This window comes from Arachis stenosperma, chromosome 1 (assembly GCF_014773155.1).
Source record: "Arachis stenosperma cultivar V10309 chromosome 1, arast.V10309.gnm1.PFL2, whole genome shotgun sequence".
Taxonomy (NCBI): domain Eukaryota; kingdom Viridiplantae; phylum Streptophyta; class Magnoliopsida; order Fabales; family Fabaceae; genus Arachis; species Arachis stenosperma.
The window spans coordinates 88,285,624-88,310,532 of NC_080377.1; the positions used below are offsets into that span (position 1 = coordinate 88,285,624).

Here is a 24,909-nt window from a genome sequence, read left to right on the forward strand (position 1 = left end):
AAGTGGGAAGGAATTGAGAGAAACCCATAAGAACCCACCAGAGAAGAATTCGGATAAAGAAGAAAAGGGACAAGAGGAAACGCAAGTCACCACTCCTAAGTCACACCAAGAAGGAGAAGTGCTGAAACCATGCGTTTCAAAAGCCCCATACCCCCAGCAATTAAAGAAGAAGGGAGAGGACAATCAATTCACAAGATTCTTGGAAATCTTCAAGAAACTACAAATCAGCATACCCTTTGCCGAAGCAATAGAGCAAATGCCGCTCTATGCCAAGTTCTTGAAGGAGCTGATGACCAAGAAGAGAAGCTGGAAGAACAATGAGACTGTGGTACTCACCGAAGAATGCAGCGCCATCATCCAGCACAAATTGTCCCAGAAATTGAAGGATCCTGGGAGCTTCCAAATCCCTTGTATCATAGGGAAAATCACAGTAGAGAAGGCTTTATGTGACCTAGGAGCTAGCATAAATCTGATGTCCTTAGCAATGATGAGGAAAATGAAGATTGAGGAGGCTAAACCAACAAGAATGGCTCTGCAACTAGCAGATCGATCATTCAAGTTTCCTCACGGAATAGTAGAAGACTTGTTGGTAAAGGTGGAAGACTTCATCTTTCCAGCAGACTTTGTAGTATTGGACATAGAGGAAGGAGCCAAGACCTCTATCATCTTGGGAAGGCCATTCTTGGCCACTGCCGGAGCCATTATTGATGTCCAAAAGGGTGAACTTGTCTTTAGACTACTTGAGGAGAAAATGATATTCAGTGTGTTCAAGGCCATGAGTTACCCACAGGATTCATTGGGAGAATGTTTGAGGTTGGACTCAGTGGATGCTGTGGTGCAAGAAACTCTTGAAGAAGAACTTGAGGAGTTAACAGAAGAAGACGAATTAGTATCAAGCGAAGAGGCCGCAGCCGCTGAAATGCATGTTCAAGGCACACTAGAAGGAAAGGATGAAAGAAAAGAAGTACCCAAACTTGAGCTAAAGGCACTGCCGCCCACTCTCAAGTATGCATACTTAGGAGAGAATAAAAGTTATCCAGTGATTATAAATTCAGCCCTCAGCCAAGAATAAGAGAAAAAGTTGCTTCAAGTCTTACAAAAACATAAGGATGCCATTGGATGGACACTTGCTGACTTGAAGGAAACTAGTTCAGCCATATGCATGCATAAGATACTATTGGATGAGGATGCCAAACCCTCAATTCAGCCCCAAAGGAGGTTGAATCCAGTTATGAAGGAAGTAGTACAGAAAGAAGTCATGAAGCTGTGGCAGGAAGGGGTAATCTACCCAATTTCGGATAGCCCATGGGTCAGTCCAGTCCAAGTGGTCCCCAAGAAAGGAGGAATCACTGTGGCACCCAATGAAAGAAATGAGCTAATCCCTACAAGAACCATCACAGGATGGAGGATATGTATTGACTATAGAAAGCTCAATGAAGCCACAAGAAAAGATCATTTCCCACTTCCCTTCATGGATTAGATGCTGGAAAGACTTGCAGGACATGCATATTATTGTTTTCTAGATGGTTATTCAGGATATAAGCAAATAGTGGTTGATCCAAGAGACCAAAAGAAAACATCATTCACCTGCCCATATGGAGTGTTTGCCTACAGGCACATGCCATTTGGGCTATGTAATGCACCTGCAACTTTTTAACGCTGCATGCTTTCCATCTTCTCAGATATGATAGAAAAGTTCATTGAAGTTTTCTTGGATGACTTTTCAGTATTCGGAGACTCCTTTCCTAATTACCTAAACCATCTTGCCTTGGTATTAAAAAGATGCCAAGAGACCAACTTGGTCTTGAATTGGGAAAAATGTCACTTCATGGTGACAGATGGAATAGTCATTGGCCATAAAGTTTCTAACCAAGGCATTGAGGTAGACAGAGCTAAGGTGGAGCTAATTGAAAAATTACCTCCACCAAGTGATGTCAAGGCAATTAGGAGCTTTTTGGGGCATGCTGGCTTCTACAGAAGATTTATTAAAGATTTTTCAAAGATAGCCAAACTCTTAAGCAATCTCCTTATGTCCGATACACCATTCATCTTTAATGAGAAGTGCATGCTTGCATTTGAGAACTTAAAAAAGAGGCTATCCTCTGCTCCTATCATCACCCCAACTGATTGGAATCTACCATTCGAACTGATATGTGATGTAGTGTATGAAATTGCAATCACACTTTTGCAATCCGCACAACTAACCAATAAGTGCACTGGGTCATCCAAGTAATACCTTACGTGAGTAAGGGTCGAATCCCACGGAGATTGTTGGCTTGAAGCAAGCTATAGTTATCTTGTTGATCTTAGTCAGGATGCCAATAGGGTTCTTTCGTTTTAACTGTAAAAAGTCAAAGGGCATAAAATAAATACTTATTGTGCAATAATGGAGAATATGTTGGAGTTTTGGAGATGCTTTGTCTTCTGAATTTCTATAACATAATGCTTCCTCACTTTCATAAATGCAAAGCTCCTTCCATAGCAAACTGTATGTAAGGAGTCACCATTGTCAATGGCTACTTCCCATCCTCTCAGTGAAAATGGTCCAAATGCTCTGTCACAGCACGGCTAATCATCTGTTGGTTCTCGATCATGTCAGAATAAGATCCATTGATCCTTTTGCGTTTGTCATCATGCCCAACAATCGCGAGTTTGAAGCTCGTCACAGCCATTCAATCCTTTAATCCTACTCGGAATACCACAGACAAGGTTTAGACTTTCCGGATTCTCATGAATGCCGCCATCAATTCTAGCTTATACCACGAAGATTCTGATTAAAAAATCTAAGAGATACTCATTCAATCTAATGTAGAACAGAGGTGGTTGTCAGGCACACGTTCGTGGATTGAGGAAGGTGATGAGTGTCACGGATCATCATCTTCTTCAGAGTGAAGCGCGAATGAACATCTTAGATAGGAACAAGCATGTTTGAATGGAAAATAGAATAATTGCATTAATTCATCGAGATGTTGCAGAGCTCCTCACCCCCAACAATGGAGTTTAGAGACTCATGCCGTCAAAGAGTATATAATTCAGATCTAAAATTGTCATGAGATACAAAATAAGTCTCTAAAAGTTGTTTAAATACTAAACTAGTAACCTAGGTTTACATAAAGTGAGTAAACTAAGATGGATAGTGCAGAAATCCACTTTTGGGACCCACTTGGTGTCTGCTGGGGCTGAGACTTAAGCTTCTCACGTGCCTGGGCTATTTCTGGAGTTGAACGCCAGGTTGTAACTGTTTCTAGCGCTAAACGCCAGACTGCAACATGGAACTGGCGTTGAACGCCAGTTTACGTCATCTGTCTTCGCGCAAAGTATGAACTATTATATATTGCTGGCCCTGGATGTCTACTTTCCAACTCAATCGAGAGCGCGCCAATTGGACTCCTGTAGCTCCAGAAAATCCATTCCGAGTGCAGGGAGGTCAGAATCCAACAGCATCAGCAGTCCTTTTTCAGCCTAAATCAGATTTTTGCTCAACTCCTTCAATTTCAACCAGAAAATACATGAAATCATAGAAAAACACACAAACTCATAGTAAAGTCCAGAAATATGAATTTTGCCTAAAAACTAATAAAAATCTATTAAAAACTAACTAAAACATACTAAAATCTATATGAAATTACCCCCAAAAAGCGTATAAAATATCCGCTCATCACAACACCAAACTTAAACTGTTGCTTGTCCTCAAGCAACTAGATAAATAAAATAGGATAAAAAAAATCAAGAAGCAATAATATCTCAGAGTTTTAAGTGAAGCTCAGATTCTAATTAGATGAGCGGGACTAGTAGCTTTTTGCTTCCAAACAGTTTTGGCGTCTCACTTTATCCTTTGAAATTCAGAATGATTGGCATCCATAGGAACTCAGAATTCAGATAGTATTATTGATTCTCCTAGTTTAGTATGTTGATTCTTGAACACAGCTACTTCATGAGTCTTGGCCGTGGCCCTAAGCACTTTGTTTTCCAATATTACCACCGGATACATAAATGCCACAGACACATAACTGGGTGAACCTTTTCAGATTGTGACTTAGCTTTGCTAAAGTCCCCAATTAGAGGTGTCCAGAGTTCTTAAGCACACTCTTTTGCCTTGGATCGCGACTTTAACCACTCAGTCTCAAGCTTTTCACTTGGACCTACATGCCACAAGCACATGGTTAGGGACAGCTTGATTTAGCCGCTTAGGCCTGGATTTATTTCCTTGGGCCCTCCTATCCATTGATGCTCAAAGCCTTGGATCCTTTTTACCCTTGCCTTTTGGTTTTAAGGGCTATTGGCTTTTTCTGCTTCTTTATCCAATGATTCCTTGAAATTTTTTTTTCACTGCTTTTTCTTGCTTCAAGAATCAATTTCATGATTTTTCAGATTAGCAATAATATTTCTCTTGTTCATCATTCTTTCAAGAGCCAACAATTTTAGCATTCATAAAATTCAAGATAAAAAATTTGCACTGTTCAAGCATTCATTCAGAAGACAAAAAGTATTGTCACCACATATAATTAATTAGAATTTTCCTTATTAAGAACTCGAAAAATATAAATTGCCTCTTTATTCTAAAAATCTACTATTTTTTTCATGTTTGATGATGATGAGAAAAATAAATTATAACTTAATTGAAAATAAAATCAAAATAGATATACTAATTTACCACTACTTATATAACTTCTAGGTAAATTCCTATAATAACAACTATCACAGAGTTAAAGCAAAAATTAAAACTCAACAACCTTTATTTTGGAAAGTGGATGTTCCTCTAGTCTGTTGGGTGCTTGGTCTTTCAAGAGATAATTTTTGACGCTTCAGTTCCTTTAAGTCACGCCCTTGCTCTTCTTGTTTCCTAAGCAATTTGCAAAGCATGCTATTTTGATTATTCTGTTCTTCTTTTATTTGGTCCATAGCTTCTTGCAATTTGATAACAGATGCTTCAAGATGCTCCCAGTATTCAAATTGAGGGATTTCTGGGAGGAATTCCTATGCTCTCCTTTTGATGGGGTCATCCTGCACTTGTTGTTTTTCCATTGATATTTTGGTGATTGGCCGCTCAACTGAGATATATTCAGTTATTCCCATCTTTACTTCGGCATCTTTACATAGCATAGAGATTAGGCTTGGATAAGCCAATTTGGCATCTTTGGATTTCTTGTTTGCTATTATGTAAAGTTCACACGAAATTAACTGATGAACTTCTACTTCTTTTCCCAACATAATGCAGTGAATCATCACTGCTCTTTTAATAGTGACTTCAGAACGGTTGCTAGTGGGCAATATAGAACGCCCAATGAAGTCCAGCCAGCCTCTGGCTACTGGTTTGAGATCTTCTCTCTTGAGTTGATTTGGGACGCTCGTGGTGCTAGTGGTCCACCTAGCTCCAGGGATGCATATATCCTCCAGAATCTTGTCCAGGCCCTTGTTTGTTCTCATTATTCTCCTATTAAAGGAGTTTGGGCCATCTTTCAGTAGAGGCAGCTTAAAGATCTCCCTAATTTTGTCAGGGTGGATGTGAACAATCTTTCCTCTGACCAAGGTCCGATAGTCATAGAGGGCAGTTCCAGATATTCTCTGCCTGTCTGTTTGCCACAGATTAGCGTAGAACTCCTGAACCATATTCCTTCCCACTTTATTTCAGGATTAGCTAGGATTTCCCAGTTCCTGTTTCGAATTCGCTCTTGGATCTCCGGATATTCATCTTCTTTCAGATCGAATTTGACTTACGGGATCACTGATCTTAGACCCATTATTTTGTAGTAATGGTCTGAATGTTCTTTGGTTAAGAACTTCCCTTGATTCCAAAGTGGTTTTGGAATACTCTCTCTCTTGCCTCTTGGAGTGGGTTATTTTCCTTTAGGTGCCATGATCTTAGTGGGTATGGTTTAGGGATCACGGATAAACACACCAAACTTAGAGGTTTGCTTCTCCTCAAGCAAAAGAAAAGAAAGGAGAGGGATAGAAGGAGAGCTAGTGTCGAATGGTGGATGAGAGGAGGGAGGTCGAATGTGGATTTAAAGGGAGGGGGTGGGTTTTCGAAAATATTGAAGAAAGATTAAATAGAAGATATGATTTATAAAAGATAAATATGATAAGAAAAAGATAAATTTAAAATTAAAAAGTTGTGAATGATATTTGAAAAAGATAAATCTGAATTTTTATTTTGAAAAAGATTTTAAAAGATAATTGAGTTTTGAAAAAATTTGAAAAAGAGTTGGATTGGATTGGAAAAAGATTTGTGTTTATGGATTAAGATACATTTGATATTTTTGAAAAAGGGTTTTTAGAAATTAGGATTAAAATTTTTGGAATTAAATGATGAGAATTTGTAACATGTTTATGCAAGAAATCATGAATTGAAATGTAGAAAATTAAAAAATTGTGAAGTAAAAACGAATTTACCTCCTCCCCACCATCCTAACGTTAAACGCCCAAACGCTGCATGTTTTGGGTGTTTAACGCCCATGTGCAGCTTCTCCTGGGCATTCAACGCCCAGCTGTTGCTTCTTTCTGGCATTGAACGCCAGGAACTCCTTTGTCACTGGGCATTTTTCTGAACGCCCATGATGCTGTAAATCTGGTGTTGAACGCCCAGAAGGTGCTTCTTTCTGGCGTTCAATGCCCAGAAGATGCTTCTTTCTGGTGTTGAACGCCCAAAACAGCTCTTACTAGTGTTTTTGCACCAGTGAGCTTCTTTTTGCTGTTTTTATTCTTTGAATCCTTCTATAACTCTGTGAACTCAAACAATTGCTATTTTACCTTGAAGATACTTGACATATACCTGTAAAAATCAATTAATTAATAAATAAACTTTGTAAATGGCTGGGTTGCCTCCCAGCAAGCGCTTCTTTATTGTCTTTAGCTAGACTATTACTGAGCTTTAATCAAGTCTCAGTTTTGAGCATTCTTGCTCAAAATTACTTTCAAGATAATATTTGACTCTCTGTCCATTAATAATGAACTTTTTGTTAGAATCATTATCCTGAAGCTCCACGTATCTATATGGTGACACACTGGTAATCACATATGGACCTCTCCACCGGGACTTCAATTTTTCGGGGAATAATCTGAGCCTAGAATTAAACAGCAGAACTTTCTGCCCTGGCTCAAAGACTCTGGATGATAATTTCTTATCATGCCATCTTTTTGCTTTCTCTTTGTAAATTTTTGCATTCTCGAAAGCATTGAGTCTGAATTCCTCTAGCTCATTTAACTGGAGCAATCATTTTTCTCCAGCTAACTTGGCATCAAGGTTTAGGAATCTGGTTGCCCAGTAGGCCTTATGTTCCAATTCCACTGGCAAGTGACAGGCCTTTCCATACACAAGCTGGTATGGAAAGGTCCTTATAGGAGTCTTGAATGCTGTTCTGTATGCCCACAAAGCATCATCCAAACTTCTTGCCTAATCCCTTCTACGGTTAATCATAGTCCGTTCCAGGATTCTTTTAAGTTCTCTATTAGAGACTTTAGCTTACCCATTTGTCTGTGGATGATATGGAGTGGCTACCCTGTGGCTAACTCCATATCGAACCAAAGCAGAGTAAAGCTGTTTATTGCAGAAATGAGTGCCCCCATCACTGATTAGTACTCTAGGGATACCAAATCTGCTGAAGATATGCTTCTGGAGGAATTTCAGCACTGTCTTAGTATCATTAGTGGGTGTTGCTATAGCTTCCACCCATTTGGATACATAATCCACTGCCACCAGAATACAAGTGTTTGAGTATGATGGTGGGAATTGCCCCATGAAGTCAATACCCCATACATCAAACAACTCAATCTCCAAGATCCCTTATTGAGGCATGGCATAACTGTGAGGCAGATTGCCAGATCTTTGGCAACTGTCACAATTAAGAACAAACACTCGGGAGTCTTTATAGAGAGTAGGCCAGTAGAAGCCACATTGGAGGACTCTTGTGGCTGTTTGCTCACTTCCAAAATGTCCTCCATACTGTGATCCATGGCAGTGCCAGAGGATCTTCTGTGCTTCTTCTTTAGGCACACATCTACGGATTACTCCGTCTGTATATCTCTTGAAGAGATATGGTTCATCCCAAAGATAGTACTTTGCATCCGTGATCAATTTCTTTGTTTGCTGCCTACTGTACTCTTTGGGTATGAATCTTACTGCCTTATAGTTTGCAATGTCTGCAAACCATGGCACCTCTTGGATGGCAAAGAATTGCTCATCCGGAAAGTTTTCAGAGATCTCAACAAGAGGGAGGGACGCCCCTTCTACTGGTTCTGTTCAGGACAGGTTATTTACTACTTGATTCTCTGTCCCTTTTTTGTCTCTTATTTCTATATCAAACTCTTGCAGAAGCAATACCCATCTTATGAGTCTGGGTTTTGAATCCTTATTTGTGAGTAGATATTTAAGAGCAGCATGGTTAGTGTACACAATCACTTTTGACCCTACTAAATAAGATCTGAACTTGTCAATGGTGTAAACCACTGCAAGTAGCTCTTTCTGTGGTTGTGTAGTTCTTCTGTGCGTCATTTAGAACACGACTGGCATAATAAATAACGTGCAGAAGCTTGTCATGCCTTTGTCCCAACATTGCACCAATGGCATGGTCACTGGCATCACACATTAATTCAAAAGGTAATGTCCAGTCTGGTGCAGAGATGACTGGTGCTGTGACCAGCTTAGCTTTCAGAGTCTCAAATGCCTGCAGACACTCCTTATCAAAGATAAATGGCATGTCAGCAGCTAGCAGATTACTTAGAGGTTTGGCAATTTTTGAAAAATCCTTTATAAACCTCCTATAGAATCCTGCATGCCCCAGAAAGCTTCTGATTGCCTTAACATTGGCTGGTGGTGGTAATTTCTCAATTACCTCTACCTTAGCTTGATCCACTTCTATTCCCTTGTTCGAAATTTTGTTCCCAAGGACAATTTCTTCAATCACCATAAAGTGACATTTCTCCCAGTTTAAAACCAGGTTAGTCTCTTGGCACCTCTTTAGAACAAGTGCTAGATGGTCAAGACAGGAGCTGAATGAGTCTCCAAATACTGAAAAGTCATCCATGAAGACTTCCAGAAATTTTTCCATCATATCAGAGAAAATTGAGAGCATGCACCTTTGAAAGGTTGCAGGTGCATTGCACAGGCCAAATGGCATCCTTCTGTATGCAAATACTCCAGATGGACATGTGAATGCTGTTTTCTCTTGATCCTGGGGATCTACTGCAATTTGATTATAACCTGAATATCCATCCAGGAAATAGTAGTATTCATGACCTGCTAGTCTTTCTAGCATCTGGTCTATGAATGGTAAAGGAAAATGATCCTTTCTGGTAGCTGTATTGAGCCTTCTATAATCAATACACATACGCCACCCTGTAACTGTTCTTGTAGGAACCAGTTCATTTTTTTCATTATGAACCACTGTCATACCACCCTTCTTAGGGACGACTTGGACAGGGCTTACCCTGGGGCTATCAGAAATAGGATAAATAATCCCAGCCTCTAGTAATTTAGTGACCTCCTTCTGCACCACCTCCTTCATGGCTGGATTCAGTCGCCTTTGTGGTTGAACCACTAGCTTAGCGTCACACTCCAATAAGATCTTGTGCATGCATCTGGCTGGGCTAATGCCCTTAAGATCACTGATGGACCACCCAAGAGCTGTCTTGTGTGTCTTTAGCACTTGAATTAGTGCTTCCTCTTCCTGTGGCTCTAAGGTAGAGCTTATGATTACAGGAAAGGTATCACCTTCTCCCAGAAATGCATATTTCAGGGATGGTGGTAATGGTTTGAGCTCGGGTTTAGGAGGTTTCTCCTCTTCCTGAGGGATTTTCAGAGGTTCTATTATTCTCTCTGATTCCTCCAGATCAGGCTGAACATCTTTAAAGATATCCTCCAGCTCTGATTCGAGACTCTCAGTCATATTGATCTCTTTTACCTGAGAGTCAATAATATCAATGCTCATGCAGTCATTTGGGGTGTCTGGATGCTGCATAGCTTTGACAACATTCAACTTGAACTCATCTTCATTGACTCTCAGGGTTACTTCCCCTTTTTGGATGTCAATGAGGGTTTGGCCAGTTGCTAGGAAAGGTCTTCCTAGAATGAGAGTTGCACTCTTGTGCTCCTCCATTTCCAGCACCACAAAGTCAGTAGGAAAGGCAAATGGCCCAACCTTGACAATCATATCTTCAATCACGCCTGATGGGTATTTAATGGAGCCATCAGCAAGTTGGAGACATATCCGGGTTGGTTTGATATCTTCAGTCAAACCAAGCTTTTTGATACTAGATGCAAGTATCAGGTTGATACTTGCCCCAAGATGACATAGAGCTTGCTTGGTACAAGTACCCTCTAATGTGCATGGTATCATAAAGCTTCCAGGATCTTTAAGCTTCTCAGGTAAGCTTTTCAGAATGATTTCACTGCATTCTTTAGTGAGGTAAACTTTTTCAGTTTCCCTCCAATCCTTCTTATGACTTAAGATCTCTTTCACGAACTTAGCATAAGAGGATATTTGCTCAAGTGCCTCTGTAAATGGAATCTTTATTTCAAGAGTCCTGAGATAGTCTGCAAAGCGGGCAAATTGCTTATCATGTTCCGCTTGGCGGAGTTTCTGAGGATAAGGCATTTTGGCTTTGTATTCCTCAACCTTAGTTGCTGCAGGTTTATTGCCTACAGATGTGGGTTGAGAAGCCTTTTTATATGGGTTATTATCAGCACTTGTATGTGTCTGATCCCCCACTGGCATTTGAATGCCAGGGGTGGAAGCTGGAGTGGCGTTAGACGCCAACTCCTTACTTGTTTTTGGCATCTGAACGCCAGAACTGTGCTCCATTTGGGCGTTCAACGCCAATTCCTTGCTTGTTTCTGGCGTTGAACGCCAGGACTGAGCATGGTTTGGGCATTCAGCGCCAGTTTTCCACCCATTTTCTGGTGTTTGAGCGCCAAAATTATTCCTCTCTAGGCTCTTACTGTCCTCAGATAGATTTTGGGTAGTTTGCTCATTTCTTGGCTTCTTGCTACCTTGAAGTGAGGTATTTAATATTTTTCCACTTCTTAATTGAACTGCTTGACACTCTTCTGTTATTTGTTTTGATAACTGCTGTTCTGTTTGCTTCAATTGTACTTCCATATTCATATTAGCCATTCTTGTTATGTATGACTCAGTTCAGCAGTTACTGTTTTAGCCTCTTCTTTCATGGAAGGTTCACTACTTAGGTATAGATGCTGATTTTTGGTAACTGTATCAATAAGCTCTTGAGCTTCTTCTATTGTCTTTCTCATGTGTATAGATCCACCAGCTGAGTGGTCTAGAAAAATCTGAGCTCTTTCTGTAAGCCCATAGTAGAAGATGTCTAACTGCACCCACTCTGAAAATATTTCAGAGGGGCATTTTCTTAGCATCTCTCTGTATCTCTCCCAAGCATCATAAAGAGATTCATTATCTCCTTGTTTGAAGCCTTGGATGCTCAGCCTTAGCTGTGTCATCTGTTTTGGAGGAAAATAGTGATTCAGGAATTTTTCTGACAGCTGTTTCCATGTCTTTATGTTGTCCTTAGGTTGGTTATTTAACTACCTCTTAGCTTGGTCTTTTACAGCAAATAGAAACAGTAATAGCCTATAGACATCCTGATCTACCTCTTTATCATGTACTGTGTCAGTAATTTGTAAAAACTGTGCCAGAAACTCTGTAGGTTCTTCTTGTGGAAGACCGGAATACTGGCAACTTTGCTACACCATGATAATGAGTTGAGAATTCAACTCAAAACTACTAACTCCAATGGAGGGTATGCATATACTACTCCCATATGAAGCAGTAGTGGGGTTAGCATATGACCCCAGAGTCCTTCTGGACTATTCATTTCCACTTAAGTCCATGATGGAGAAATGGAGATGATGTGAATTTATTTTATTTATTTTATTATATATAAAAAAATTCAAAATAATAAAATAAAATAAAATAAAATAAAGACGACAATAAAAATAAAAATAAATAAAAGTAAAAATAAAAATAAAATAAGAGAATTTAAAAATATTTTATGAAGATTTTTGAAAAAGTGAGGAGAGAGAAAGTCGTTAGGATATTTTTGAAATTGAAATCTGAAATTTTTATAAAAAAAAATTCGAAAATACGCCTTAAAAATAGTTAGAAAAGATATATTTTTTTTGAATTTTGAATTTTATGATGAAAGAGAAGAACACACAAAAGACACAAGACATGAAATTTTTAGATCTAATGCTCCTTGTTTTCGAAAATTTTTGGAAGGAAAACACCAAGGAACACAAAACTTAAAAATTTTTAGATCAAAACACAAGAAAGACTCAAGAACACCTTGAAGATTCACACGAACACCAAGAACAAAAGAAAGAACACTAAACTTAAAATTTTTAGAAAACCACAATAAAATTTTCGAAAATTAAAGAAAGATTAACAAGAAAACATCAAACTTAAAGATTGACACAAGATTTAATCAAAGAGAAATTATTTTCGAAAAAAAAAAGATTTTAAAAAGAAGATACCCAATTACCAAGAACATAAACCAACGCTCTAGCCAATTGAGCTGTAAAGGTAACACTTGTTTTAAAGAAGTATTTTTAATAACTAAAAATAATTTTTTTTTCGAAAACTAATGTTTTGAAAAAGCACAAGAAAAACAAGAGAAGACATAGAACAAGAAAAACTAAAGATCAAACAAGAAAAATAAACAAGAACAACTTGAAGATCCAAGAAAAACAAAGAACACAAATTTGAAAATTTAAAGGAAAATATAAAATATGCAATTGACACCAAACTTAAAATATAAAACTAAACTCACATAAAAATTAAAAATTAATAAGAAAAAAATAATATTTTTGAAAAATTTTTGAAAAGAAAATAAAGGACTCAGATTTAATGACTTTGTAGCATCAAAAATAAATTATTCCTAATCAAAGCAACAAAATAAATCTTTAGTTGTCCAAACTCGAACAATCCCAGGCAACGGTGCCAAAAACTTGGTGCACAAAATTGCAATCACACTTTTGCAATCCGTAAAACTAACCAGCAAGTGCACAAGGTCGTCCAAGTAATACCTTACGTGAGTAAGGGTCGAATCCCACGGAGATTATTGGCTTGAAGCAAGCTATAGTTATCTTGTTGATCTTAGTCAAGATGCCAATAGGTTTCTTTCGTTTTAACTGTAAAAAGTCAAAGGGCATAAAATAAATACTTATTGTGCAATAATGGAGAATATGTTGGAGTTTTGGAGATGCTTTGTCTTCTGAATTTCTATAACATAATGCTTCCTCACTTTTATAAATGCAAAGCTCCTTCCAGGCAAGCTGTATGTAGGGTGTCACCGTTGTCAATGGCTAATTCCCATCCTCTCAGTGAAAATGGTCCAAATGCTCTGTCATAGCACGGCTAATCATCTGTTGGTTCTCGATCATGTCAGAATAAGATCCATTGATCCTTTTGCGTTTGTCATCACGCCCAACAATCGCGAGTTTGAAGATCGTCACAGCAATTCAATCCTTGAATCCTACTCGGAATACCACAGACAAGGTTTAGACTTTCTGGATTCTCATGAATGCCGCCATCAATTCTAGCTTATACCACGAAGATTCTGATTAAAAAATCTAAGAGATACTTATTCAATCTGATGTAGAACGGAGGTAGTTGTCAGGCACATGTTCGTGGATTGAGGAAGGTGATGAGTGTCACGGATCATCATCTTCTTCATAGTGAAGCGCGAATGAACATCTTAGATAGGAACAAGCATGTTTGAATGGAAAACAGAATAATTGCATTAATTCATCGAGACGCTGCAGAGCTCCTCACCCCCATCAATGGAGTTTAGAGACTCATGCCGTCAAAGAGTATATAATTCAGATCTAAAATTGTCATGAGATACAAAATAAGTCTCTAAAAGTTGTTTAAATACTAAACTAGTAACCTAGGTTTACTAAGATGGATAGTGCAGAAATTCACTTCTGGGGCCCACTTGGTGTGTGCTGGGGCTGAGACTTAAGCTTCTCACGTGCTTGGGCTGTTACTGGAGTTAAACGCCAGGTTGTAACCTGTTTCTGGCGCTAAATGCCAGACTGCAACATGGAACTGGCGTTGAACGCCAGTTTACGTCGTCTATCTTCGCGCAAAGTATGAACTATTATATATTTCTGGAAAGCCCTGAATGTCTACTTTCCAACTCAATTGAGGGCGCGCCAATTGGACTTTTGTAGCTCCAAAAAATTCATTTCGAGTGCAGGGAGGTCAGAATACAACAGCATCAGCAGTCGTTTTTCAGCCTAAATCAGATTTTTGCTAAGCTCCTTCAATTTCAGCCAGAAAATACCTGAAATCACAGAAAAACACACAAACTCATAGTAAAGTCCAAAAATATGATTTTTGCCTAAAAACTAATAAAAATCTATTAAAAACTAACTAAAACATACTAAAATCTACATGAAATTACCCCCAAAAAGCGTATAAAATATCCGCTCATCATGATGCAACTGATTTCACAGTTGGGGCAGTGTTAGGGCAGAGAAAAGAAAATTTGGTGCATGTCATATACTATGCCAGCAAGGTCGTTAATGACACTCAACGAAATTATACCACCACCGAAAAGGAGTTGCTGGCAATAGTTTCTGTATTTGACAAATTTAGATCCTACCTCATTGGCTCTAAAGTTATTGTTTTCACTGATCACACAGCACTCAAATATCTATTTGCCAAACAGGAGTCAAAACCAAGACTAATCAGATGGATCTTATTGTTGCAGGAATTCAACATTGAGATTAGAGACAAAAAAGGTGTGGAGAACAAGGTAGTAGATCATCTATCCAGAATCCATTGTGAGAAAGATGCTACACATGATACAAGTGTAAATGAGTTCTTCCCAGATGAGCAGTTAATGTTGGTTCACAAAGCACCCTACTTTGCAGATATTACCAATTTTAAAGCAGCCGGTGACCTACCCCCTGGGATTAACAAACATAAAATAACTCATCAATGATGCTAAGTATTTCATTTGGGATAAACCCTATCTCTTCAAGAAATGCTTAGATGGAATCCTTAGGAGGTGCATTTCAAAAGAAGAAGGACGAGAGGTCCTGTGGATTTGTCATAGCGCTAGCTATGGAGGTCATTTTGGAGGAGAAAGAACCACAGCAAAAGTACTACAATGTGGGTTCTTCTGGCCCACTATTTTCAAGGATGCTAAGGAAATGGTGAGGAGCTGCAATGAGTGCCAAAGGCTGGCAATCTGCCCAAGAAAAATGAGATGCCACAACAGTACATTCTAGAACTTGAACTGTTCGATGTGTGGGGGATCGACTTCATGGGACCATTCCCAACCTCATATTTGAACAAGTATATCTTGGTGGCAGTGGACTATGTATCTAAGTGGGTGGAGGCTGTGAAAACCCCAACAAATGACAACAAGGTAGTCATAAACTTTCTTAGAAAGAATATCTTCACCAGATTTGGAGTCCCACGAGCCCTCATCAGTGATGGAGGGAGCCATTTCTATAATAGGCCATTGGAGACCCTACTCCTAAGATATGGGGTGAAGCATAAGATTGCCACACCTTATCATCCCCAAATAAGTAGGCAAACAGAGATATCCAACCGAGAGTTGAAAAGGATCTTGGAAAAGACTGTGGGGATATCAAGAAAGGACTGGGCAAAGAAGCTAGATGATGCTCTTTAGGCATACAGGACAGCCTTCAAAACACCAATTGGGATGTCCCCATATCAACTGGTATACGGAAAGGCCTGTCACTTGCCATTAGAGCTGGAGCACAAAGCCTCTTGGGCTCTTAAGATACTGAACCTGGACAGCACCGCTGCTGGTGAAAAGAGGATCTTGCAGCTGCAAGAACTGGAAGAGTTTAGGTCTCAAGCCTATGAAAATACCAAGATCTATAAGGAAAAAGCAAAAAGGAGACATGATCTCAACCTGGCACTAAGAAGTTTCGAAGAAGGACAATATGTGCTTCTCTACAACTCCAGACTGAAACTCTTTCCTAAGAAACTCAAATCAAGATGGTCGGGGCCCTTTCTAGTTACAAAAGTCTCACCGTATGGACACATAGAAATCATGGAGGAAAGCTCAAAGAGGACATTCACTATGAATAGGCAAAGACTCAAGCACTACTTGGGCAGCATGGGAAAAGCCCCCAAACAAAAATATAACCTCAACTAGAGAAGCGATAGTCGAGCTAGCGACGCTAAAAAAGCGCTTTGTTGGGAGGCAACCCAACCTGAGTTAAGTCTCTTTTCATGATTGACCCAATAAAAACTTCAAGTTGAGTTCTCTGTATTGTGAAAAGCTAAGTTTGGTGTTGCCAAAACATTTCAAGGGTGAATGTGGAACTCTAAGTTTGGTGTTCCGCCAAAGACTCCAGCTGAAGAGTGCATTGCAACCCTTCAGTGAGAAAGCATTGCTCTAACAACCATAGAACTCAATTGACAGAGGTTTAACCTCTAATGCATAGTTTGTCTTCTTAGCTCATAGTTATTTTCTTAATAAAAGCACATGAGGTTTCTGCATGTATTTAATTTGCTACATTGGGAAAAGAACTAAGTTTGGTGTTCACACACCAAATCAAGTTCAGAAATTCACAAGCATACATGCATGCTAACTATTTTCCAAGTGCTTGGGGAACAAGCAACTTCCAATAGTGTTACAGGAATTCAATCAATCTCAGGAAATAATCATACCTCATCATCCAAGGAGACAAACAAGGATGCAAAATGCTAGGACGATAATGCCAAGGAAGACATCATGAGGTTGTATTGAACTGTCTCGGAGTTGCAGTACTTTAGTTGAAAAAATGATTGAATATTGTCCTAGAAACCTGCATATTCTGCTTGTTCCTCTTTATTCACATCGAAGTGTGCTAGTCTAGTCCCTAGTTTTCATTTTCATCTTGTTTATATGTATGCTTGTCCTTTAAGCCAATTAAAAAGAAGATGTTATGAAAAGAACAAGAGTGGAGTTATCTTGTGAAGTGAATTTTGAAATGTTTATGGTTGGGTGATTAATTAGCTAAGTTGGTTCACCAACAAGGTAGGAGGGCAACTATCTATCTTAAATCCTATGCTTGAAACACATCCTATGAGACTAACCAAATAATGAAATCCCAATAAGAAAAGAGAAAGAGCAATAAAAGTGAAAAGGACAGAAAAATAATAAGAAATAATGCTAGGCACCAAGGGTTTGAATATTGAGGCATGTGTCTATGGTGTTCCTATGCAAAGGATATGCTTGGATGAATAAGCTCTTAGGGGTGCCTTATCACCTGGTAACTTGGGTTAACTAATCTGGGATTATCAGCTAAAAGTCCACTATTAAGAGTAACTTTTGCTACAGAACACTTAGCAACCCAAAGAGGTGCTGGACACCAAGGTATTAAGAAAGAAAAATAACAAACCATGTGCCTGTGGTGTATATGGATGAGGGAAAGAGAGTTACGGGAGTAAGTCCTTAGGGGTGCCTTAACACCTAGCACCTTGAACCAATTGGTTCGGGAGTGTTGGCTGAAAGCTTATCTTAAAGAGTCGCCCTCTTACAGAGCACTTAGCCAAAAAAAAGGGGATGCAATAAATCCTGAAAGGAAAAGAAGGATCAATAATTAGGAAGTCTCAAAGGATGCAATCAAACAAGTGTTCAAAGGCATGATAAAGGCTTGAAACCCAGTAAGGGAATGAACCTAAGTTGCTATGCATGAAACCCCATAAACCAAGAATTTGACTTCTATTATAATTGTTTGTTCATCTTGTTCTTTCATTCATTCTTCCTATATTTCAGTACTTGCTTAGGGACAAGCAAGCTTTAAGTTTGGTGTTGTGATGCCAGGGCATCTAGGCCAGTTTCACTGACCTTTTCTTTACTGTTTTAGGGTAGTTTCATGCATTTTCTTAGTAAATAAGGCAAGTTTTGGATGAAAATACACTTACACCTTGATTCAAGCAATTATTGTGAATTTTACATGATTTTATGAGGATTTTGCAAGGATTGAATGACAAATTGATGATGCATAATCTCATGACTTGGGCTAGAGCTTTGATGCACTTTATCTGCTTGATTTCAGGACAAAGGAAGCAAGGAAGAACCACGTTAGTAGCCACGTTAATCTAATTAACGTGACCACTAACGTGGAATGGGAATGAGCTTTCAATGTTAATAAGAAAGGTGGTCACCAATAATGCCTACAAAGCCATCATAAGCCCACGTTAATTGCCACGTTAACTACATTAACGTGGTAGTTAACGTGGAGATAAAGGGAGCTCCAGCGTTAGTGGTAAACGTGAACACCACTAACGCTACAAAGTGGCAATTAGCCACTGTTCCGAGGGTTCCCTGAAACTGTAGGTCGATCTCTGATGAGATCTTCTGTACTGGTTGGAATGGTTTGTGTCCGACTTGTTGGACTTGGTGGTGATGCTGATTCCTTCATTCCCGGAGGGTGTGGGGTACCTGCAAGGGACTCCGATGCTTAAGTTAGCAAGGGTATTAAGCAGGTATTGAGTAGAATCAGAGTATGAGTTATATCTGGGTGATCCAGTGTATTTATAATGGTATATAGTGACCTCTTTTGGATGAGATAAGTTAGTTATCTTATCTTATCTTTATCTTATCTTTGACTGGGGTCCTCTTATCTTCAAGGGAACTGCCTTTATCTCTATGGGCTTGGGCCACCCTTGGATTTGGGACGTGTTCCTCTATTTGGGCCCTTTGTTTGGGCCTTCCTATGATTTGGCCGAGCTCTTTTGAGAAGAGATCGGGTTTGTCCTTACCTGAAGAGGTCGGTCGCTTTGTCTGTAGAACATTCCGGGTCGGACAGCTCGGATCTTAACCAGAAAAAAATCACCAGATTGCCCAATCAATAGGGTTTGTCGACCAACAGATTGCCCCTTATGGTGGGCTTTCTATGGATGATGTGTCCCTTCTTCAGCACCTAGATTTCATTACCAAAAATAGTGTGAAGATGGCACATATAGGTGCGGCCATTTTTTGGACTATTCAAGGTATCCTGATTCATGCTACTAAATCTTTCATGGAGGAGGCTAAATCGGAGTTTGATCGGATCAAGGGTCTGAAGGAGGAATTGGAGGTGAAGTTGGCGAAGGTAGAAAAGGAACTGGAGGGTGAGAAGGCTAGCTCTATTGCCTTGGCGGCTTCTTTGAAGTTGGCTGAGGACATGGCATTGAAGCACAAGGATAGCTATGTCTCGGCTTACAGGGAGTTGGTGCGTCTCCGAGATGACTTGGAAACTGCTCGGGTTGATTATGCCGAGCTTCAGGGTCATCTTGTGGGTAGCGTGACTGCCGCCTACGAGAACCTGATAGAGCAGTTCCGGATTGTTGCCCCTGGTGCCGATTTGACTCTCGTTAGTCTTGATAACGTAGTAAAGGATGGCAAGATTGTCCCGGATGATCCCGATGATGATATTGAACCTCCTCTTTGATGAGCGGATAATTTGTACGCTTTTTGGCATTGTTTTTAGTATGTTTTTAGTATGATCTAGTTAGTTTTTAGTATATTTTTATTAGTTTTTAATTAAAATTCACTTTTCTGGACTTTACTATGAGTTTGTGTGTTTTTCTGTGATTTCAGGTATTTTCTGGCTGAAATTGAGGGACCTGAGCAAAAATCTGATCCAGAGACTGAAAAGGACTGCAGATGCTGTTGGGTTCTGACCTCCTTGCACTCGAAGTGGATTTTCTGGCGCTACAGAAGCCCAATTGGCGCAATCTCAACGGAGTTGGAAAGTAGACATCCTGGGCTTTCCAGCAATATATGATAGTCCATACTTTGCCTAAGATTTGATGGCCCAAACCGGCGTTCAAAGTCACCTCAAGAAAAACCAGCGTTAAACGCCGGAACTGGCACCTAATTGGGAGTTAAACGCCCAAACTGGCATAAAAGCTGGCGTTTAACTCCAAGAGGAGTCTCTACACGAAAATGCTTTATTTGCTCAGCCCAAGCACACACCAAGTGGGCCCGGAAGTGGATTTTTATGTCAATTACTCATCTTTGTAATTCTTAAGCTACTAGTTTCCTATAAGTAGGACCTTTTACTATTGTATTTTCATCTTTTGATCATGTTTTTATGATTGAACCCTCTTTGGGAGGCTGGCCATTCGGCCATGCCTAGACCTTGTTCTTATGTATTTTCAACGGTGGAGTTTCTACACACCATAGATTAAGGTGTGGAGCTCTGCTGTACCTCGAGTATTAATGCAATTACTATTGTTCTTCTATTCAATTCTGCTTGTTCTTTGTCCAAGATATCACTTGTTCTTCAACTTGATGAAGGTGATGATTGACGCTCATCACCATTCTCACCTATGAACAAGGTGACTGACAACCATTCTTGTTCTACAAGCATCTGAGGCTTAGTGAATATCTCTTGGGTTCTTTAATCGGAATCTTCGTGGTATAGGCAAGAACTGATGGCGGCATTCAAGAGAATCCGGAAGGTCTAACCTTGTCTATGGTATTCTGAGTAGGATTCAATGATTGAATGACTGTGACGTGCTTCAAACTCCTAGCAGGCGGGGCGTTAGTGACAGACGCAAAAGAATCAATGGATTTTATTCCGGCCTGACCGAGAACCGACAGCTGAATTCCGCTATGCTGTGACAGAGCATATGCAATCGCTTTCACTGAGAGGATGGGAGGTAGCCATTGACAACGGTGAAATCCTTACACGAGCTTGCCATGGAAAGGAGTAAGAAGGATTGGATGAAGACTGTAGGAAAGCAGAGAGACGGAAGGGAAGGCATCTTCATACGCTTATCTGAAGCTCTCACCAATGATATACATAAGTATCTCTATCTTTATCTTTATGCTTTATTCATCATCTATACCCAATTGAGTCTGCCTGACTGAGATTTACAAGGTGACCATAGCTTGCTTCATAGCAACAATCTCCGTGGGATCGACCCTTACTCACGTAAGGTATTACTTGGACGACCCAGTGCACTTGCTGGTTAGTTGTGCGAAGTTGTGTTTATGCCATGGTATTGAGCACCAAGTCTTTGGAGCCATTACCGGGGATTATTCGAATATGGACAAAGTAGTGATCACAATTTCGTGCACCAAGTTTTTGGCGCCGTTGTCGGGGATTGTTTGTGTATGGACAACTGACGGTTCATCTTGATGCTTAGATTAGGTATTTATTTTATTTTATTTTATTTTTTTTTTTCGAAATTCTTGAAGATGAATTCTAGAGTTTCATGATGATTTGTTGAAATCTGGCTGGCTGAGAAGCCATGTCTAATCTCATTGGACCGAGGTTTCAACTTATCATCACAGAAGCTTGTTGATTTTTATCAATCTTGCTTTTGGAGCAGTGATCTGCTAAGGCTTGGCTGGCTTTTGGCCATGTCTAGTGTTTTGGACCGAAGCTTTCTTTGAAAGCTTGGCTGGCTGTGAAGCCATGTCTAATTCCTGGACCGGAGTCTTAGACTAGCATTGCACTGATTCCTGGAATTCTCATTAAGAATTTTGATATCTTTTTCCACTTAATTTTCGAAAAAAACCAAAAAAAAAATTCACAAAATTTTAAAAACCAAAAAAATATTTGATGTTTCTTGCTTGAGTCTAGTGTCTCATCTTAAGTCTGGTGTCAATTGCATACATTCATTCATGTGTCTTAAGGATCTTCAAGTAATTCTTGATGATTTCTTACTCTGATCTTTGAATTCTTTTGACTTGAGTGTTTATGTGTTTCATATAGTGTCAGCAGTATACAAACTGCTAAGTTTGGTGTCTTGCATGCATTGTTATTTGATTCTTGTTGCATTTTGATTATTAAAAATCCAAAAATATTTTTAATTGGTGTCTTTTCAAGTCAATGATACAAAGAATTGAAGATTCAGAACATACTGCAGAGGAATTATACAGAAAAAGCTGGGCGTTCAAAACGCCCAGTGAAGAAGGGCAGACTGGCCTTTAAACGCCAGCCAGGGTATCTGGTTGGGCGTTTAACGCCCAAAAAGGGTGCATTTTGGGCGTTAAACGCCAGAATGTATACCATTCTGGGCGTTTAACGCCAGGATGGTGCTAGGGGGAAGATTTTGTTTTTTTTTTCGAATTTTCAAAGTTTTTCAAAATCAAATCTTTTTCAAATCATATCTTTTCAATCAAAGGTTTTCAAAATTAATTTCTTTCCTTTTTTTTAAAGATACTTACTAACAATTAATGATTTGATTGAACATCTCAAGTTTGTTACCTTTTCTGTTGAGAGAGGTTTAATGTTTGAATCATATCTTTTCTTGTTAGGAAAGTGATTAATTTTCAAAATCAAATCTTTTAAAACTTGTTTTCAAAACATATCTTTTAAAATTGTTTTCAAATCAAATCCTTTCAATCATATATTTTTAATCACATCTTTTTTCAAAATAGTTTTCAATCAAATCTTTTTAACTTCTATTTTCAAAATCTTTTTCAAAAATCACTTGATTTCTTTTCCACTTGAATTTTCGAAAATTATCAATCAATTTTTCAAAATGTTTTTGACATCTTTTTAATTAATTTTCGAAAATTCTCTTCTCTTCCTCCCACATCCTTCTATTTATGGAGTACTACTCCTTCTTAATGCACAATTCGAACTCTATCTAATCAAGTTCGAATTCTTCTACCTCCTTCTTCTATTTTTCTTTTTCCTCTGACACCTCAAGGAATCTCTATACTGTGACATAGAGGATTCCACATTTTCTTGTTCTCTTCTCTTTCATATGAGCAGGAACAAAGACAAAGGCATTCTTGTTGAAGCTGACCCTGAACCTGAAAGGACCTTGAAGCGAAAGCTAAGAGAAGCTAAGGCACAACTCTTTGTTGAGGACCTAACCGAATTCTTCAAAGAAGAAGAACCCATGGCAGCCGAAAACAACAACAATGCCAACAATGCAAGGAAGGTGCTGGGTGACTTTACTGCACCTACTCCCGACTTCTATGGGAGAAGCATCTCTATCCCTGCCATTGGAGCAAACAACTTTGAGCTTAAGCCTCAATTAGTTTCTCTAATGCAACAGAATTGCAAGTTCCATGGACTTCCAATGGAAGATCCTCATCAGTTTTTAGCTGAGTTCTTGCAAATCTGTGACACAGTCAAGACTAATGGGGTTGACCCTGAGGTCTACAGACTGATGCTATTCCCTTTTGCTGTAAGAGACAGAGCTAGAATATGGTTGGACTCACAACCTAAAGATAGCCTGGACTCTTGGGAAAAGCTAGTCAATGCCTTCTTGACAAAGTTCTTTCCACCCCAAAAATGGAGTAAGCTTAGAGTGGAAGTCCAAACCTTCAGACAGAAGGATGGAGAATCCCTCTATGAAGCTTGGGAAAGATACAAACAGTTAATCAGAAAATGCCCCTCAGACATGCTTTCTGAATGGAGCATCATAGGTATTTTCTATGATGGTCTCTCTGAATTATCCAAGATGTCCTTGGATAGCTCTGCTGGAGGATCTCTTCATCTGAAGAAGACGCCTACAGAGGCTCAAGAGCTCATTGAAATGGTTGCAAATAACCAATTCATGTACACTTCTGAAAGGAATCCTGTAAACAATGGGACAAGTCAGAAGAAAGGAGTTCTTGAGATAGATGCTCTGAATGCCATTCTGGCTCAGAACAAGATATTGACTCAACAAGTCAATTTGATTTCTCAAAGTCTGTCTGGAATGCAAAATGCACCTGGCAGTACTAAGGATGCTTCATCTGAGGAAGAAGCTTATGATCCTGAGAACCCTTCAATGGAAGAGGTGAATTACCTAGGAGAACCCTATGGAAACACCTATAATTCTTCATGGAGAAATCACCCAAATCTCTCATGGAAGAATCAAGAGAAACCTCAACAAGGTTTCAACAACAACAATGGTGGAAGAAACAGGTTTAGCAATGGCAAGCCTTTTCCATCATCTTCTCAGCAACAGACAGAGAATTCTAAGCAGAACCCCTCTGACTTAGCAACCATGGTCTCTGATCTAATCAAAACCACTCAAAGTTTCATGACTGAAACAAGGTCTTCCATTAGGAATTTGGAAGCACAAGTGGGACAGCTGAGTAAGAAAATTACTGAACTCCCTCCTAGTACTCTCCCAAGTAATACTGAAGAAAACCCAAAAGGAGAGTGCAAAGCCATAACCATGGCCGAATCTGGAGAGGGAAGAGAGGAAGTGGACGCCACTGAGGAAGGCCTCAATGGGCGTGCACTAGCCTCCAATGAGTTCCCCAATGAGGAACCATGGGAATCTAAGGCTCAAAATGAGACCATAGAGATTCCATTGGACTTACTTCTGCCTTTCATGAGCTCTGATGAGTATTCTTCCTCTGAAGAGGATGAGTATATCACTGAAGAGCATGTTGCTAAATACCTTGGAGCAATCATGAAGCTAAATGACAAGTTATTTGGAAATGAGACTTGGGAAGATGAACCTCCTTTGCTCACCAAGGAACTGGATGACTTGTCTAGGCAGAAATTACCTCAAAAGAGACAAGATCCTGGGAAGTTTTCCATACCTTGTACCATAGGCACTATGACCTTCAAGAAGGCTCTATGTGACTTAGGGTCAAGTGTAAACCTCATGCCTCTCTCTGTAATGGAGAAGCTAGGGATCTTTGAGGTACAAGCTGCAAGAATCTCACTGGAGATGGCAGACAACTCAAGAAAACAAGCTCATGGACTTGTAGAGAATGTTTTGGTAAAAGTTGAAGACCATTACATCCCTACTGATTTCATAGTCCTAGAGACTGGGAAGTGCATGGATGAATCCATCATCCTTGGCAGACCCTTCCTAGCCACAGCAAAGGCTGTGATTGATGTTGATGGAGGTGAACTGATCATTCAAGTGAATGAAAAATCCTATGTGTTTAAGGCTCAAGGATATCCCTCTGTCACCATGGAGAAGAAGCATGAAGAACTTCTCTCTAATCAGAGACAAACAGAGC

General features: G+C 39.4%; 1 protein-coding gene and 1 non-coding gene across 2 annotated transcripts; one reads left to right on the plus strand and one right to left on the minus strand.

Annotated features, from left to right (window-relative positions):
* Positions 1-289: 289 nt before the first annotated feature.
* On the plus strand, positions 290-19,420 carry LOC130981912 (uncharacterized). The gene is made up of 2 exons (XM_057905672.1): positions 290-1,005; positions 19,195-19,420. The coding sequence occupies exons 1-2, from the start codon at positions 290-292 to the stop codon at positions 19,418-19,420; spliced, it is 942 nt and encodes a 313-aa protein (XP_057761655.1).
* A 3,820-nt stretch (positions 19,421-23,240) lies between these two features.
* Positions 23,241-23,348, minus strand: LOC130948170 (small nucleolar RNA R71). The gene has a single exon (XR_009072953.1). It is a non-coding gene; the product is annotated as a small nucleolar RNA R71 (small nucleolar RNA).
* Positions 23,349-24,909: the final 1,561 nt, after the last annotated feature.